This window comes from Tympanuchus pallidicinctus, unplaced genomic scaffold (genome assembly GCF_026119805.1).
Source record: "Tympanuchus pallidicinctus isolate F22 unplaced genomic scaffold, pur_lepc_1.0 scaffold5, whole genome shotgun sequence".
NCBI classification, from domain to species: domain Eukaryota; kingdom Metazoa; phylum Chordata; class Aves; order Galliformes; family Phasianidae; genus Tympanuchus; species Tympanuchus pallidicinctus.
In genome coordinates this window covers 43,219,944-43,237,354 of record NW_026294769.1, presented here as the reverse complement: position 1 = coordinate 43,237,354, position 17,411 = coordinate 43,219,944, and the positions used below count along the sequence as shown (strand labels likewise).

Here is a 17,411-nt window from a genome sequence, read left to right as displayed (position 1 = left end):
GTTTTTTGTCTGGTTAGTTTCAACCTAATTAAATTCTGAACATAATTCAGCATATAATTCACAACATGACAATGCAAATGCTTATGCTGACCAAGAAAGCAGAAACATACAGGTAGGAGCAGGAAGAACGATTGCATCTTTTAGCAGGAGCTCTGTCTTATCTTGCTAAAAGCAAACAGAGCCCAGCTTTTCATGTGCTGTTTCGAAGCTTATCAAGATGATTTAACAACTCAGTGCCACCAGGAGCAGTAGTCCAGCCCCCTCACCGTCTCTGACCACATTTACTCCCTCTCTTTGTTGTGTAAGCGTTACTGAATGTGCATATAAAACTGAACAGTTCACCGATCTCATTTAAAACTGCATTTTCTTGTAAGGCTGATTTCCAGCTGGAGCAGTGAGCTGAACTGACTCACTGCAGAGCTGCACAAGTGCATCAGCACAAGAAGGGGTGAAAGGGCTCCCTTTGGGAGGCTGTAACATTCATAGATCAGCTTGTTCTAAGCATGAAACTGCACTTTTAGTACCATTTTTCAATGCCGGTCTGAAGTAAAAGCTTAAATTCTAGTATTTCAGCATTTTCAAACAAGCACTACACTGGAGTTGCTGTACATAGTTACCAAAAGCAGTAGTTACAAGCTCCATGTCAGACAAAAAATTCTCCACAGTTTTTAACTAAGCAAATACCTGATAACATTCTAAATACATGAAACATTATAAATAGCTTTTAAAATACTCTGAATAGCTTATGAATAAAAAAGTAATGAGTAATTTTTTAAATGTTGCTCAAATACATTTTTTCTCTTGTGCTGTTATTTAATCATAAAGGCTCCAACAAAGCAGTGATGCCATTGTGCTACATCACGTGCTTACCAACACGCCTCTTATGAGGTAATAAAATGTAAATGGAAACGTAGCATTTCATACAGGTTGCCCACAAACTTAGCAGCTCCGGAAGCAAAGACAAGTATCACTCATTTTTTAGTATCTTTCAGGACTTTACCAGACAAAAATTTGCGATCTACAGCTACGATGATTCAGTCCCTGGACCAGCCACTGACTGATGCTAATTACAAGCAAAGAAGAAATCTGCGTGCTGAAACCAAAACAGACATAGGTGAAACCATCACATCTAACAACCATTTTGCAAGGCACCTGTGACTGTAAGATACCATCTTTAGTTTAATTAGGAACCCATGTAAGATAGAAATATTCTAAACCTTCAGCCTTTCTTTCCTGTGTGTTTTCTAATTCTCCTTTCAACAGAGATATAACCCTAGATTTTTAATGTATCAGCAAATCAGCAGAACATATGTCCTTTATGGCTTGTAGTCTCCAGCACTAAAAAAAATTGACCTCACAATGCTTTTTCCAAGTCCATAGAAGTCTTTATATCAAACATTATTCTAATACGTGGCTTCCCTGGTAAATAAAGCTGGCATGACTAATGACTTTATCCAAAGTACTCGGCGCCTGTACGCAAAATGACAACCATTCCTATCATGGCCCTAAATGAGGGCACTGGACTGTCTTTCCATCGCCAATACTTACATCATTATTCCCCTGTGATTTCCACCATTATTGGTTCAGCTCTTGGACGGAAAGTGCTTGCCAACATTCTCAACAGATGATTTACAGTAAGATCTTTGTGCATAATTTCAGGTCCTTTGATTACATACTGGCTGTACACTATTGTGGGTTTTAGGCAGGGGTTGCCTTGTGATTAGCACTTGGATGTAGGATATCAGTGGTGCCAAGCTGTAAACTGAGTGAACTGAATGGCAGCTGTTTGACCTGAGAGCAGAAACTGAAGATTCAAACCACATTAAGAAATCAAAACACAACAAGAAGTTCAATCTATTCATTGATATCTATTCATCTATTCAGTGTTTTTTTGACAGGCCTTTACTTCCAGTAGTGTGATATTCCAAGCAGCAATTCTATGTACCCAACTAAAATACTGATGGTGAACTGAAATACCCACATAAAATCATCCTGTGTACAAAATAAGAAAGTAGACATTAATATAAACAGAACAGATAGCTGCAGTCCTCAGTGCCCTCTTTAGATACAGATAGCCATTGTCTTCATGATAGTCTAATTGCAAGTCCATTTCTGCCAAATGAACCGTGAAAATCAATAGCAAACTCCATATGCTAAATAACACTTGCAAGCTTTGACTTTGCTATGGAAATGTGGACTCAGGTGGTTTGTGTAAAAACTACCAGCAAGTCTGTGAAAATTCTTACTCTTGCCACATGCTCATTAGCTATCAATTTTGAGAGACTGAGGTCATTTCGACATCACAAGTTCTGAACAAAATGGAGATTTGACAAACATTTTCCCTTGTAAAAATGATTTGGAGTAATTTCTAAGATGCCTAGTAGCCATTCTGCTATTGATGTAGTCTTCTCCATAGACCAACATAACCTGGAAACGGCCAATAAATCCCCCTGTGCATTTGTTGCAAAGATCAGTGCATTTGGGGATGTGATTTTGAATGATCCCACAGTGCTTCTATAAAGCTAAAATCTACATTCTTAGTATTTTGGTCAGGAACAGACAGCGAAGTTAGCTGTGGGGTTCCTTCCAGAGAGCATCCAATGCTCTTAGGCCCAAGATGGCTTCCCCAGCCCAGCCACCTTCAGCTCTGCCCAAAAAGGCAGATCTGGAGATCCCATCTTTCCATTTCCAGATAGATTCTGAAGTACTGCTTTTTCTTTAAGGTCAAGAAAGAATTATAATTACGACCTAGCTATTGTCAGTGCCAGATTCTACTTTCAAATACCAGTTTTATTAGAAATTTTAGTAGAAACTACTGTTTTATTATAAATAATCCTAGTTTTTGCACACAGGAGTTCATGTTGTTGGTCAGGATCAGATGGAGATTTTCTTGGCCCCAAACCAAAGAGGAGGACATTACCCCTTCACATTGCAAGAGGGGAAAACGCCAAAATGCAAGCAAACAAAAATATAATTTTTGAAAAATTTATAATAGTTTAACAGGGCACGAAAATATAGAAGTCACTGCGCTAGAAAAGCGAAGGCGATATGGAGGGGCAGCACGAAAGCACCCACGCGAAGCACAGACGAGGGCGAGACATCCCAAGAGCCCACGGCGCCACGGCCGCCCCTCGAGAAGGAGGGCGGGGAAGCCCGGCCCGGCCGCCCCGTGCTGCCTTCTGCGCTCGGCCGCTCCTCCCTGAGGGACGGCCGGGGGCTTCCCCACAGCGAAACCGAGGAGGGGACGGCCGCTCCCCTACATCTGATCGTCGTTCCGCCGGGGCAGGTGGCACTTCCCGGAGAGCCTTCCTCCCCTCTCTGCGCCGGTGGCCCGGAAGGGAAGCACCACCCCTCCTCCTCAGCCAGCTCCCAGGTGGCAGCGGCCATCTCCACCCGTCCCTTCCTCCCTCCCCGCCGCCTCCCCCGGCTCCGCTCCACCTGTAGCGCGTCCACAGGGCGGGCAGAAGCAGAACGTTCCCCTCCACCCGCCCGCCCTCGGCCCCCACCGCCGCCTCTTCCTCCCGCTCGGCTGCCGTGCGGCCGCGGCTCTGACGTCGCTTCCTTCCAACATGGCGAGGGCAGGTTGTCGCTGCAGCCGCTGCCGCCGCCGCTGCCGTCGCTGCTGATGGAGGCGGGCGCGGGCCGGGGGCGGCGCGGGGATTGAGCGCGCACCGCGACGGGGCGGGGGTGACGGAGCGGCCAGCGAGGAGCGGGCTTCGTTCTCCCTCCGCCGCGGGGGTTGGCCGCTGCCCGGGCCCACCCGAGCTTCCCTCCCCTCCGAGCAGGCGTCGGGACGCCCCGGCTCTTCTTGCGAGCAGCCCTTCCTCGGCCCCGGCTCCTCGCGGCCCTCCGCCGGCGGGAGCGGCCGGCGCCCAGCTCCCTTTGCCCTCCCCAGCCCTGCCCTCCTCCGGCTCGATCGCGCCCATGTATGAAGGGAAGAAGACGAAAAACATGTTCTTGACCCGGGCCCTGGAGAAGATCCTGGCCGACAAGGAGGTGAAGAAGGCGCATCACTCCCAGCTGCGCAAAGCCTGCGAAGTGGCCCTCGGTGAGCCGCGGGCGGGGCCGGGCCGCCTGCCCCCTAATACCGGGGCTGCGGGGAGCGGGGCTGGGGGCGAAAGGCTGGGGGGAGCAGGCGTGGGGTTCGGGGGGATCCGCTTCTGGGGTGGGAGACCGAGGCCTGGCCTCGTCACCGCCCGCCTGTCAGCGGAGAGCCCAGGGGTGACGGCGGGGCTGCGGGCTGCGGCGGGCCCTTCTCTTCCTCCTCCTCCTGCTCGCAGGATGAATAGGCAGAGACGGGCGCCGTGCTGACCTGGAAGTAGACAGGGAGCAGGTGACACCGAGGGATGGTGGCGAGCGACAGACAATGACGGCAGGCCGCGGCTGGGCCTGCGGGGAGGAGGGATGGAGGTGTGCGAGGAGAGCTTAACCGCGTCCCTGCTGGGGGGGAGGCGGCTGTCGGGAAGGGGTCGGAGCGCCGCAGCGCCGTGCGCTGTTTGTGTGGGGTCTGCGCTGTGGCCGCACTCGGGTGGAAGCATCGTAAAAGCGCTGGCGCTGGGCTGTACAAAGCACACACATCCAGCAGCCGGAAAGCTGAAAGGGGAATTTGGGCCGGTGGTGAGTGCGGGGGGAGGCAGGGTTCGAAGCTTCCTGGCAAAAAAAAAAAAAAAAAAAAAAAAAAAAGAAAACCGGCAAAAACACAGCATGTTTACTGAAACGCTTCTGGAGAGATGCCTGCCTCGTTGAAATAATGCGTAAATGGGTTATATCCCTCCCATTTGTGTGTAATGGCTTCTGGGTTTGGGGATTATTATTTTTATGAATTCTTGATATTTTTTTTTTGTGCAGTCATAATGTCCAAATTGATTTGCTTGAAGAGAAAATACTGAAACTCGCTTGTTTTAAAAAATGAAGTATTTTCAAGCTCTCTGTTCTGTTCATTTTTCTTTTAAAATATTTTTCATTTAAAAAAAAAAAAAAGTGCTGCTGCTTTCTGGCTTTGTCCGTCAAATGCAGGGGGAGAAATGGCAGTAGTTCAGCTCTTTATTTCTTAATAATTCAAATATGTTGGAAAAAGTTCTTGTATCACTCATTTATTACCCTAATTTATTAATAATAGTCTTACAGCTTTGACAGATCCCTTTGGCTTTTCTACTGACCTTACACTGCATAATTAAGCTAGAGATAAAGCGGAGAAATATTCTGTTATTTAGCTGAGTTTGCATTCAGCCTGGATGTCATCTGTAGAATCAAATGCTGGTGCTCACCTTGAGTTTGTGCTTTGTTTTCTCAGTAGGGAGATCTGCCTTAAGTGTCACCGGATCCCTCCCAGGCACGATCCATTGTTGTGCACCTGACAAAGCAAAGCCTTGCGTTGTGCGGCCTGCCTCTTGTGCGCTGATCTGTGCCAGGAGACCCCCAGCACACATCCCAGTGGTTGCTGTGCTGCAGCCTCAGTGAAACCTCATCTTGTTGGTCTGATTGCACTATTTGGGCCATAAATAAGAGCAACCATATCATGTGCGGGCATAAAAGACAGCAAAGCAGGGGTAAAGGAAATGTATGTATTAGCTAATGCGCATAGAATGGTGTCATCTACTTTAGAAAAGCCAGAAATGATGTTAATTACCATTCATATCAGAAAGTTAGTGATGTTATATTATGGCACAGTGAAATACATTTGGTGATTGTTTATGAACGTAGTATGTCTTTCTTTTTTTTTTTTTGTGCATCGTGGAGACCTAATTCCACAGTGGCAAAGTATAACTCCCAAATAGTAGTGCTCACATCTAACTATAAAAAGCTGCTCAGAGAAAAGTAAACCTCCTCCCTGTTTTGCATGTAAGCTGGCTGGGATTAAGACTGGGCTGTGTTGCTCTAGCAGAATTGGAAGTCGAATGCATAAGTTTTGTTTTCCTCTGGAGGACCAGATAGTATCTGCTCTGAGAAGTACTTTCTGGCCAGACACTTCCTGGCCACCTTAAGCAAGGAGTAAATGTTTTTTATTCCTGTGCAATTGTTTGATTATAGAGACCAGTAAAATGAATGATAAAAATTCAGTAAAACGGTGCTTTAGAATTAAGGTGGATTTGAAGTTAACTGTGACAAACTCTAAAGTTTTCTTTCTTTCTTTTTTTTTTTTTCCCCTAAATGCTTCTTGTGTAAAAGGTAGCTCTTAAAAATCATAACAGTAATTACATATTCGCAAGCCAACATCATCTTTTGCAGCCTGAGTTAATTGATTGGTCTTCCCTGAAAGTATCTTATGTAAAGAAAACTCCATTATCTGGACTTTCTTTCTAGCTGCATGAGTGTAATAGTAAGACGTTGTTAGTAGTTATGATATTTGATACAATAAACAGTTGTTATTAATCCAAAAGTGTTTTTTTGGTTTCTTTTTTTGGTTTTTTTTTTTTTGCTGGATATTTTGATGTAGTGACATAGGGAGGAAATTAAGCCTAGTAACTGACGTCCCATGTCTTTCTATCCACCAGGTTTTGTCTGGGCTAATGCAGAATAGTCAGCTCCAGGTTTCATGTATTTTTTGTGTAAGTTTGCTTTTTCTGAAAGACATTTTCTGTGTGTAAGAAACATTACATTTCCTTCACTAGTCACCTAATGAAATACGGGTAATTAGAAACTTTTTGTTGTGTGCATATAGCAGCTTACTTTCAAGCTGTGTAAGGAGTGAGTTTATCTTTAAAATTGTCCATTTGCACGGCATCAGGCATCTAGCTGGCAGGATTAGATTGAGAGGTCCCTGCGCTGCTGGTTGTGCTGCTCTTTGTCTGTTACAGTCTAGGGAAGTTTACTGTAAACATACTGCATTGTGTGCAGTCCGTACAAGGTCTTGGGGAAAAAAGCTCTTCTCAGTTGGATATAAAAATTTTAATAGAAAGAACAAAAGCTGTCAGCATGTTGTGTCAGAATCCAGGCTGAGTTTGTCAGCTTGGAAGGACAGCTAATAGTAGGACCTAGCTGAGAAAACAAATTCCCTGTATGTATAAAGAGCGCTCGTTTGTGCACGGACTGGGACCCAAGAAGTTCTCTTCAAATCTCCAAATTGCAAAAAATATGAAGTGATAAAGATATGTAACTAATGTGCACTTTAAAGAGAAGTGTGCATGTGCTGCTTGGAATTCTGAAAGTGTTAGCTGAAGAGGGCTGAAATGCAGTTCTAAAAGGTTCTTCAAATGCTCCCTGATTGTGCAGTCTTTCAGGCAAACATCTTGCTGATGTAGGATCCAGGATCCTTATGCAGTGTGGATGTAAAAGCTCTGTTCTGTTTGTGCTGACATTACCGGCATATGTGGGAGATTAGTAAGTACTGAACCTTAGGTTTTCTGAAGACGAGCAAAGTTTGGAATAGATCTCTAGCCTCAGGGGTGGGAAGATTGACCTTTGCCTGCACAGATTTCTGAATGGCCTGGGGCAGCCTCACCAGCATTTCTGTCTGTCTCTCTTTACCCGTCCTGCTATCATTTTCTAATGTCTTGTAGCATGTACTTACAGCCATGTTCTAATGAAGGTAAGCTCACCAGTTGCCAATACTGAAAGGCATGTACATGTTGCAAATGCTGCATGCATTGACAAACTTCAGTATGAACAGTTAAAAATGCCTTTTGAAGACAATTACTGTGTTCCGGATTCAGTTTGGCTGGAGGAGTGTTAGATGAGCAAAATTTCTGTTTATAGTTTGGATAATGCTCTTTTCGATAGACTGCTTTTGTCGTTTATCAAATCCAGTTGTTCGTGTTAGATGCAAACCCAGAATTTTCAGTGATCTTTTCGATGGAGATTGACATGGTATTGTACCATTGTCTGCTGTTTGCATGTGCTATAGGCATTGATTTTCACAATATACAAGCCGCCATTGTCCGTGCAAAGTTTATTTTCTGGTTGTAATTGTTCTTCTGAAACACACTGCAGAGTAAACAAGAGGGATGAATAGAGATTTTTTGCTATTGCAAATCAAGATATTTTAACAGAAAATTCAGCAGGTTTCTTCAGCAGGTTTCTCTTTGTGGTTGAGTTCTTGTGCACTTTTGCAAAGGTTTCAAATGTAGCTTGGTATCAGTAGGGTTTGGTTGGCCACATGGGCTGCTTTTCAGATTGCCTTCTCCATCTGAGGTGTAAAGTGCAGTTTATGTCAGATTTATGCGGCTCATTTAAGAGAAGCGGTGTATGGTGGGAGTTGTTGTGAATATAATCAATTGTTGGCTGTGTAGAATGGCAGTGCTGACAAGCTTTAATCTCCCTTGAGAAATGGAATAGTTGGCAGGGTGCACATAAAAAATATTTTTGTAGAAAACAAGGTAGATTGTATTCGAGTCGGAAAACTGTTGGTGAGAAGTAAGTATCAAATAATTGCTTTTTGTCTTAGAAAAAGAAGATAAAACAGGTGTTTTTTCAGGTTGAGCTCTGATTTCATTCTGAAATACATCATGAATGAAAGCCTTTTGATATTTTGAAAGTTCTAATATTGATTTTTGATCTATTTTTAAAACCTAGTCTTGGAGGACTTGTAATATAAGGCAGCTTTTAAGTGTATTTATTCTGCTTACTTCAGAACAGTGATTGGAATGATAAAGCTTAGAAAGAGAAACTGTCATATGACAACAACATGTGCATCTGTTTCTCACAATGAGATGCCTGTCCTGTTTTGTAGTTTCCTTCCTAGCTGATCTGTTTGCATATCCTTTTCTGGTGTGTTATTCCTGTAATGGTCAACTTTTTCTCTTTTCCTTTGGTTTTCATCTGTACTTTTTCCCATCTCCTGTTAGCCTTATTACATTAGTTTGTTGTTTTTTTTTTTTCAATGTGACAGCAGCGTCCATTCTTGTGGGTCTTTGTTGTACAAAATTGAAAAAAAAACCCTAACTTTGTTTGTTGACATCAGATGTACATTCAAGTCCTTTTCTGCAGGCTTTCAGTGAGTAGTTAGGGTTGAGCTGGCATTTTGTTGGTTTGTTGTTAAACATGTCAGCCACGTGACGGTCCTACATGACAGCTAAGCAAGGTGATATCAGCCACTGTCTTTTTGGCTTTCTTTCCTGTTTTTGGGGGAACCCCTGAAAATCACTAAGGCTTACAAAGGCCAAGGTGAAGAAGTCTTGTCTTTTTAGAGGGCAACCTGTCTGTCCACTGGTGTTGATTATTTTAAGTCTCTGGTGCTTTAAAGTAAAAGCAGGCTGCCAAGAGCCTGGTAAGCAAGAGCATTGAAATTGTGCATAGCTCTCTGCATGTCTAAGAAGGGCAGCCAAAGATTGGTGATGGACTTTAAAATAGGAGAGAGTGTTTCACATTTCCAGCATCGAGCCGTGGATTTCCTGTATGTATTTTTGTCTGGGAAAGACTGCTGAGCATCATGGGGGCACTTAACAGGATGTTCATCTCAGAAGGACGATGGAGCATTGGTGCTAAATGATAGGAAGCACAACTGCAGGTGGAGAGGAGGAAAGATAATTGAGGAAAAAGCTTTAATGTGTTTGAGGAGACAAAACTGCACCATGCGTATTTGCAAGCACAAAGTATGTGTTCTGGCTGTGCTAGTCAGGCAGGTATGCACCATGAAGTGCTCTGTACATAACTGACAGCTGCTACCATGCCCTTTCCTGGAGTAAATAGAAGAAGAAACAGTAGGTTCTTGTTAGGCAAACCAAGCCTTAATATAAAGTATATCCAGAAACTCTTTAAACAACCAGGGAAGACAAGAAAGCACTTCTGTGAGATTTTTATAGGTAGAGGATACTTGAACAGATGATAGCTGGTGTGCTTAGTTTCTGTGAAAAACACTTAGTACCAGAACTTAAATCTCACTGACACCAACAAACAGAATCCCTGGCATATGTGCTTTATGGATGTCTTAATGAATGCAGGAGAGTGTCAAATGGAAGTAACTGTTTTGAGGACAAGGTAGATGATATTTGTTATGTCAAGCTTCCCATTTTGAGCTCAAATGTGAAAGTGCTTTCTATAAATAGGCATGTTGAGTCCCTAGATTTTGAAATACCTGGCAGAACTCCCTTATTGATTTCTAGTAAGTCTTAGGGCACTGAAAAAATTCCAAAGGACTGGAAGAAATCACCTCCTGTGCCAACATTGTTAAAAGGATGAATAGGATGACCTCGGTAATTAGTACTGTAATGGCCAAATGTTAGTGCCAGCAAGGTAGAGGAGTAGCTGATACGTGATGAGTGAGAATGAAAATACCAGTTGGCAAGAATTTCAGGAAGATTTAATGTCTGTCCCCCTAAACCCCCCCAAAAAGTACCCTCCACCAGTGTGAGTTTTGGTAAAATACAACACAGCTTGTGTTGTTCAGTTCTTAACTTTACACTGTTGGAAGTAACAACTACCAAACTAATACTTAAAAATATGTGTGCATAAATATTGACAGATTATTTTGTTCTTTTTCCACTGTCGTGTTGCTTCTATCCAATCATCTTAGCTTCCAGCCCTTTTGGTGCTGGGGATTTTGCTTGTGTTTCTTTCTAGGCTTTTGGGTTTGGTTTTCTTTATACTGTTGCTGTTGTTGTTTTTGCATTCTTTGTACTCAGTGCAGGCACATTAGTAGGTAATGAGATTTTGGTTAGAAGCAAGAGATGTTCAGAGAGTTCCTGAGAAACATGAGCTCATAGAAAGATGCTGTAGTTGAGCAGCTTCGAAGCCTGGATTGGGAATGTGAGGGTTTTACTAACTTGGTACCTGGAACAGCTTTTATGGTAATGTTATTCCTGGTTTTTGGATGGATTTTATTATCTCAGACATGCTTGAAGAGGCGTACAAAGAAAAGCACAAAAGTCAAGATTCCTACATCTGTTATTTCTATTTAGACATGGGAGGGAGAACAGCGTGCTGCTTTTGTTAGCATTACACTTGTGTTTTGCTCTCTTCTTTCAAAAATTTTGTTTTAATTCGAGGAAAAATTGTTTCAGAGATTGTTTGCATCTGGATTTGCTTTTCTGGACTTTATAAAATAAATTCCCACTGGAGGCTTTCTGTTACCAGTCCAAAAAAAGAAAAGAAAGATTTTTGGAAATTAATAGAAAATTGGCACTTGATTTCATGGGCTTAAGTGAAGTTATGTTTTTAAGCGCTGTACTGAGAAATTCATGTATTTCATGTGTTGTAGAAGTGCTGTTTAACAGGAAGCATACACTCATTCCTACCAAACAAATACTGTTTTGAGAGAGAGAGAATGTCACCTCCTCCATCTTCATCATCTGCCCACTGAACTTTGCCTCTTCAGGCACAACTTCCTGAACTGGGTGACCGTTGCTGCAGTCAAGTGGAGTTTATTTTGTGAAGCAGGCTGCTTGTGGCTTTTTTCTAAGCTGCCATCAAATACACTCCTGCTAGTGAAGGATTCCAAAGCAGTTATGTATTTGGTTGCAATGTCTGATTAGATTTCCAAAATATTTTTTCTGCTCAGTTTTAATGTATTTCACCCTCCTGTGACTTTATTATTATTTTTGGAGCTGGAACAAAGCACAGTTTTTCAACAGCATCTCAGGTGGGCCTGGAAAGAAAAAACTGTAAAGCGGATAAACACTTTACCAAAGCAATGGCCAGTAGCCCCATCTAATTAGATAATTTCATGTGACTGCTTGTTTCATTGGCCCAGATTCTGACTTCTGCAAGTATACTGTTCTTGTGTTATTTAATTTTTCAGCTGAACAGAGCTCATTCTGATTGCATTACATAAGTCGGGTTGGTTGTGGTTTTTTGTGATACGTGCCTTACATATTGCATTTGTGTCTCCTATCCTGGCTTTTGATTGTGGAATTACATACACACCTAAACAACTCAATTTTACCCAAACCAAGAGATTCTCCTGCTGGGACACCTCTGCTGTAATTGCTGTGAGCTTTCCTTTCCCCTTCAGTTGACGATTTCTGTCTGGGATGCATTACTTTTGTTACCCCCAATTTTCTTGTGCCCCATGCATCATATATGTTATCCCTTATGAGATTGCATGGTTATTGATGTTAGGCTGCTTAATCGGGTTGTGTTCAAGTGTCTGTAGTCTACTGCCCCTAGATCTTTTTTCATGTTGTGATTTTCTTGGGTCAGAAAAAACATAAAGGTGTTCTTAAGAGACTTGAAAATGCTACATATTTTCATTCAAATATAGTTTATTCAATCCCTATTTTGCCTCTGTTTTTAAACGCAGAGGAAAATGAATACAAAAAGCATTCCATTGATGATACAAATCCTGCATTCATTGTCTGTAGCACTTTATGTTTTGATAATTTTAACAGGTTTGGGAATGTTATTTGTTCATTTCACATACCAACGGAAGTATGACTAGGTGTAGGTGTATAAATAGTTCATGTGCAGAGATTTTGAGCGGGGCTGGGCGCAGAGATGTGTTAGTGCTTCATGCTTTCATTTGGTGTGAATGTGGGAATCTTGAGTGTCAATTTCACAGCAGTTAGTTTTCAGGGATGTCTGAATGACCAGCTCGCTTCTGTATCGCAGTGCTGCTTTGCAGATAGGGAGCAACTGGAGGGAACAAATATATGTACTTTGGAAATCATGGTGAAAGTATTGGGCTCTACTACTAGGATGTTAAATAGCATTTTATTCTACAGGGCTCAGCTGTACAGATATCGTTGAGATACACTCATGGATTTTTCAACCCGTTCTGTAAATTTAATACAAATTACTACTTACTGTAAGTAGTGTGTCTGTCGCTGGTTTGATTTCTTTGATAGCTTCAAATCACATTAATTCTAAAACTGCTACAGATTTAAACTGGTGATGCCATGACAAAGTAGTACTTGTAATGCAGTTAATAAATTGTTTGGACAGTACTGTTGCGTGGACCAAGAGCATAGCACCTTATAAAAAGCCATAGTGTTCCTGGAGCTCTGGAAAGCTAGAAAATCCAGAGTCTTAGCCTAGCTTGCTTCATTTAGCTAATGGACAGTGACATCAGCAAGAGTGTGTATTGCATCCTGTACAGTATATAGGAAAGGGGATAGGAATTAATTAACCTCTGTTTCATTATTCTGAATTGGAAACAGAGCTTTATAACAGCAATAAGTAAAACTGCCAGAGAAGGGCAGCTGCATTTGCGTAGCATTTTGAAAGCTGGATGAAGACTGCCTGAATGTCTGAGAAATACAATTAACATTTTCTTTACCTGCAGTGAAATGAGACTCTTAGATTTTTTTTTTTTCCATTTGTAATTTAAGCCATGACACTGTTTTGTGTAACTGTGTGCTCATGTTGTGCATATAAGTAGGTGTAGAATACTTAGACATTTGGCAATAAGGAGAAATAGTTTTCTCCATTGAGGTTGTCTCTGTTCTTTGTTGTGAATGGAGGGAAAATGGTTAGTGGTTTGGAGGAGCCTTAGCTTTGTATCTGAGAAGCAGAAAGGAAGAGGAGATAAATTTGACCTGCCCTCCCTGAGTCTTCATGCTGTATTTTCAAGCTCAAGTCAAAAATCTGTGTTTGGGTTCCTAATGCTCTTCTGTAAAGAAGGAGAAATGGTGTTTGGACCATTTGATCTTCATCCACCGGCTTTCACCTGAAAGCAGAAGCTGCAGTCTGTCTGCTTGGTTGCTCTGCGGTCCTTCCGGTATTGAACTTCAGGCAGGTAACATGGCATTGAGGCTTCCTGCCTCTACCCCTGGGGTTTTTTTTATGCTTTTGTGCAGGATTCCACTTGAATAACAATCCCTTCAAAGCAAAAACCTTCCCCCTGTGTGGGTCAAGGTGAAATATCCTCACAGTGAAATGAAGGGCTTTAATTTGTGTATGAAAGAGCAAGAAAAGTGTAATTTTAAGGCTTTAAAAAACAAGTTAGGGGCTATTAGTAGTGTACATCTGTCTGTGTGTGTATAACTATATGCATATATATTTTTAAAGAAAGAGGGAAAAAAGCTATGAATAGCCCAGATTATATGTAACCTAGTAGGTGCCTCCGTGATGATCAGCATTAGCTGGTGGTGGAAGATGGCTGCAAATAGATTGCCTAGAAATAACCAGTTGTGTGCTGGCTTCTGAAATGCAAAGAAACTTCTACTGATAGGTGATTTATTTGTGTAACAGGGAAGGTTGTTTTGAAAGGTCTGTTGTGGTTCATAATTGTTTTATCCTGTGTCCAACGGTGCTCTTAAAGTTCAGTAAAAAGTGCAAGTAATTACAAACAAATTACATGGGAAAAAAAAAATCGTCTGTGCTAGTCAATGCAAGTACATTTTTTCATAACAGATTTTATGAAATTGTGGTTTCAATTAATACTGAATTGAGCACTTTGATAGTTGTGTTCTTCACAGCTTTAGTAAGCATGGGTAGAAGTATGGCCGTGTGACATAGTGTGCAATGTGGATGGACCTAACAGTTCTGAGTGGTGCTGACCATTCTTAAGTATCTTCCACTTGTCTTCTAATTTTAACCTGAGAAAAGAAGGAAAAGTTGTTATATGAGTAGTTGTCTTAACTTAAGCAGCCTTTCAAACATACTTCCTTCTAAGTTAGATAAAATGAGGTAATGGGTAAAGGTTTTATTGTATTAATCATCTAATGGATATGTGCATTTGTTGGTGACACTGGAGCTTTTGTAATACTGAGGTAATCATATTTTGATTTATTGTGTTCATTCATGTTAGTCTGAGCTGCTGTCTGTATCAGAATCTAATGAAGAAATCAGGTCATTAACAATAGCATGATCACTTTGAAAGCTTCAGCTGAAAGATCACACATCAGAACTTCTGATTTAAAGCTTGAACTTCTGTTTACAAATAGGAGTTTTTGCTCAAGGTGAAAATTACAAAGCTGGCATGGTTGTAGCTTTTTTGGGGCATTCTAAAGACATAAAGATCAACCGAAGTCCATACTTCTTCATTATTCTGTAGATATTTTTTTCTCTCTTAAGTGTAGTTTGACAGAGTTTATAGATAATCATTAAACTGTGGCTATCTTGTATCTTGAAAATATGCCGTCACCATTTTTGTAGCATTCGGAGCTACAGCAGGGGGAAGTGTCATAATGCTTTTCAAGCAGATGTTTATCAGTAGCATAAGTCAGATATGAACTTTCACATGACCTTTAAAGTTTTAGTGCTTGAAATGAATAGAAGTCTAGAAGTGTCATTTGTTTTGCTTCTTGATTTTACTTGTAGACCACTTCTGAAATATGCTAGCGAGCCACTTAATGGGCACTACATATATTTTGACCATTTCTGAGGGTATAATGGAACTTCTAAGGATCTTGGAGGTAAATTTGAAATAAAGCTTGGGAATGCTGGGATAATTCATGCTACTGGTTACTTAACAGTGAAATCTCATGTAGGCATTCAATGTTTTATAGTGAATGACTGCCCTGTAGTCAGGTAGTTGATAGCTGCGCATCTAATTTCGTCAGTTTCAACTCTGGATTACTATTATTTTTTTTAACAAAACAAAAGGTTCAAAATAAACCTGTCAAGGTAAACACCAACTTTGAGATAACTCTGCTCATGTGCCTGGCTTAGAATAACCAACATTATATGCCAGGATTTGTTTTATTCTGTGAATCGTTTCAGTATGCTTATCACATCTAATTAGTAAGTTGTGTGCTTGCATTTATGAATGTAACAGCAGAGATGTCACTGCTTTTTGTATCAGAGAATCATAGAATGGCTTGGGTTGGAAGGGATCCCAAGGGTCATGAAGCTCCAATCCCCTGGTGCATGCAGGGCCACCAACCTCCCCATTTAATACTAGGCCAGGCTGCCCAGGGCTCCATCCAACCTGGTCTTGAACACCTCCAGGGACAGGGCATCCACAGCCTCTCTGGGCAGCCTGTTCAGCACCTCACCACTCTTTCTGTAAAGAACTTCTCTGATATCCAACCTTAATCTTTTCTCCCTCAACTTAAAAGCATTTCACCTTATCCTGGCATTATCTACCCTTGTAAAGAGTTGGCTCCCCAACTGTTCATAGGGTCCCTTTAGGTGCTGAAAGGCTGCAGTGAGATCACCCTGCAGCCTTCTCCACGCTGAGCAAGGTCAGCTCCCTCAGGCTGTCTTTGTATCTTGGCTAATATGTGAAACTTATTATTGAGCATCCTCAATGTATGTAGCAGTAGTTTGTACTAGCTGCTTTTTAAAATTATGGAGTAAGAGTGGATCATCATTGGTATGATGGCATGAGTAGGAAGATTTTCCCAGTTTGAAGTTTAAATCAGAACTGTCACTAACTCATTGGAATTATCGTTCTAGAGAGTCTCTAATCTTGAATGTTTAATAAACTATATAACATTAGCACTTTATTAATCCCTAACAAAGGAAAGGGAAGTAGTAGATGTTAGCATCAATCTACTTTATATTTTTAAAGAAAAATGTGTTAGGGGTTTAAGGGAGTGGGAAATCTTGAGAACGTCGGACTGTCACATCTGAATTGTAGCATAACACAAAACTGGTGGAGAACAGAATGGATGTGTGCACTGTAGTAAGGAAGCAGCAGCACAGACTTGGCAGGCACGTATCTGTGAGGCAGTCAGTGAGCATGTAGGTAAGTGTATGGAAACCCAGTTTTACACTGCTTTTCAATTCCAGTGAACCTCTACCTGGTTGGTTGTTAGAGGTATTGAGTTATTCTGTTCTGCAGCAGGTATTAAAATTTTATAAAGGCATATTCTGTTTCAGGGTGGATTATAAGGTGATGAAGATTGACAAGAATAAATATATGATAGTGCAAAATCAACCTGTTGAAACCTGTAGTTGTGTTACACTCGTTCACTCACAGAAAAATTGGCAGTTGTTGTTCCATGCAAACTAATCAGTATGAGAAGCAGGAGAGAGGAAGTGGAGAAGTGGTCTCAGTTGTGTGTGTGTGTGTGTATGTGTGGTGTGTGTGCCACCAGAGGCTCTCGTGAGACTTTCATCCATCAGTGGAAACAGAATTGAAGTTGCTGTGAGTGATTCCCTGGAAATATTGATTCCTTTGTCAAAAAGACAAATTGGAAAACAGAAAGAAGAAAATGAAATTGTTAAATTGCCTTATAAAGATTCCACATATTCCACATAACAGTTTTGCTCTTTGCTGTCTCCCAAAGAGACAGTGCAGTGAGAAAATACTCACAGGAGGTCAGCAAGGGTGGCCGAAGTTATTCTTCTAAAAGAGATCAAGTTGAGTATTCCTCTTGCTTCTTGGTTGTGAAAAGAAAGTAGATGTGAAGGAGGTCTATAAGGTTGTACGTGAAGGGAGAACTACTACTTGTAATTTCTTATTGTGCAGGTACAGCAAACCTGTAAAGAGCACAGCTTAATTAAAGTGAAATGAAAAATACTATTTCCTACAGCTTTTAATTACACTGATCCTTAAAGTTTAAGTACCTTCAGTAATTACATGAAACTTTTGTAAGAGTTGTCAAACGTGAAGGAACAGTCCTTGTGCTTGAGGGTGTAAGCAACAG

At 41.6% G+C, this 17,411-nt stretch overlaps 1 protein-coding gene across 1 annotated transcript in view; it reads left to right on the top strand.

Moving 5' to 3' along the window:
- Positions 1–3,792: 3,792 nt before the first annotated feature.
- The window catches only part of ARFGEF1 (ADP ribosylation factor guanine nucleotide exchange factor 1), an 83,519-nt gene continuing 69,900 nt past the window's right edge, over positions 3,793–17,411 (top strand). The window contains exon 1 of the mRNA XM_052704866.1: positions 3,793–4,048. Within this exon, the coding sequence (XP_052560826.1) occupies positions 3,925–4,048 (124 nt within the window). The 5' untranslated portion in view covers positions 3,793–3,924. The remainder of the gene's footprint in view (positions 4,049–17,411) is intronic.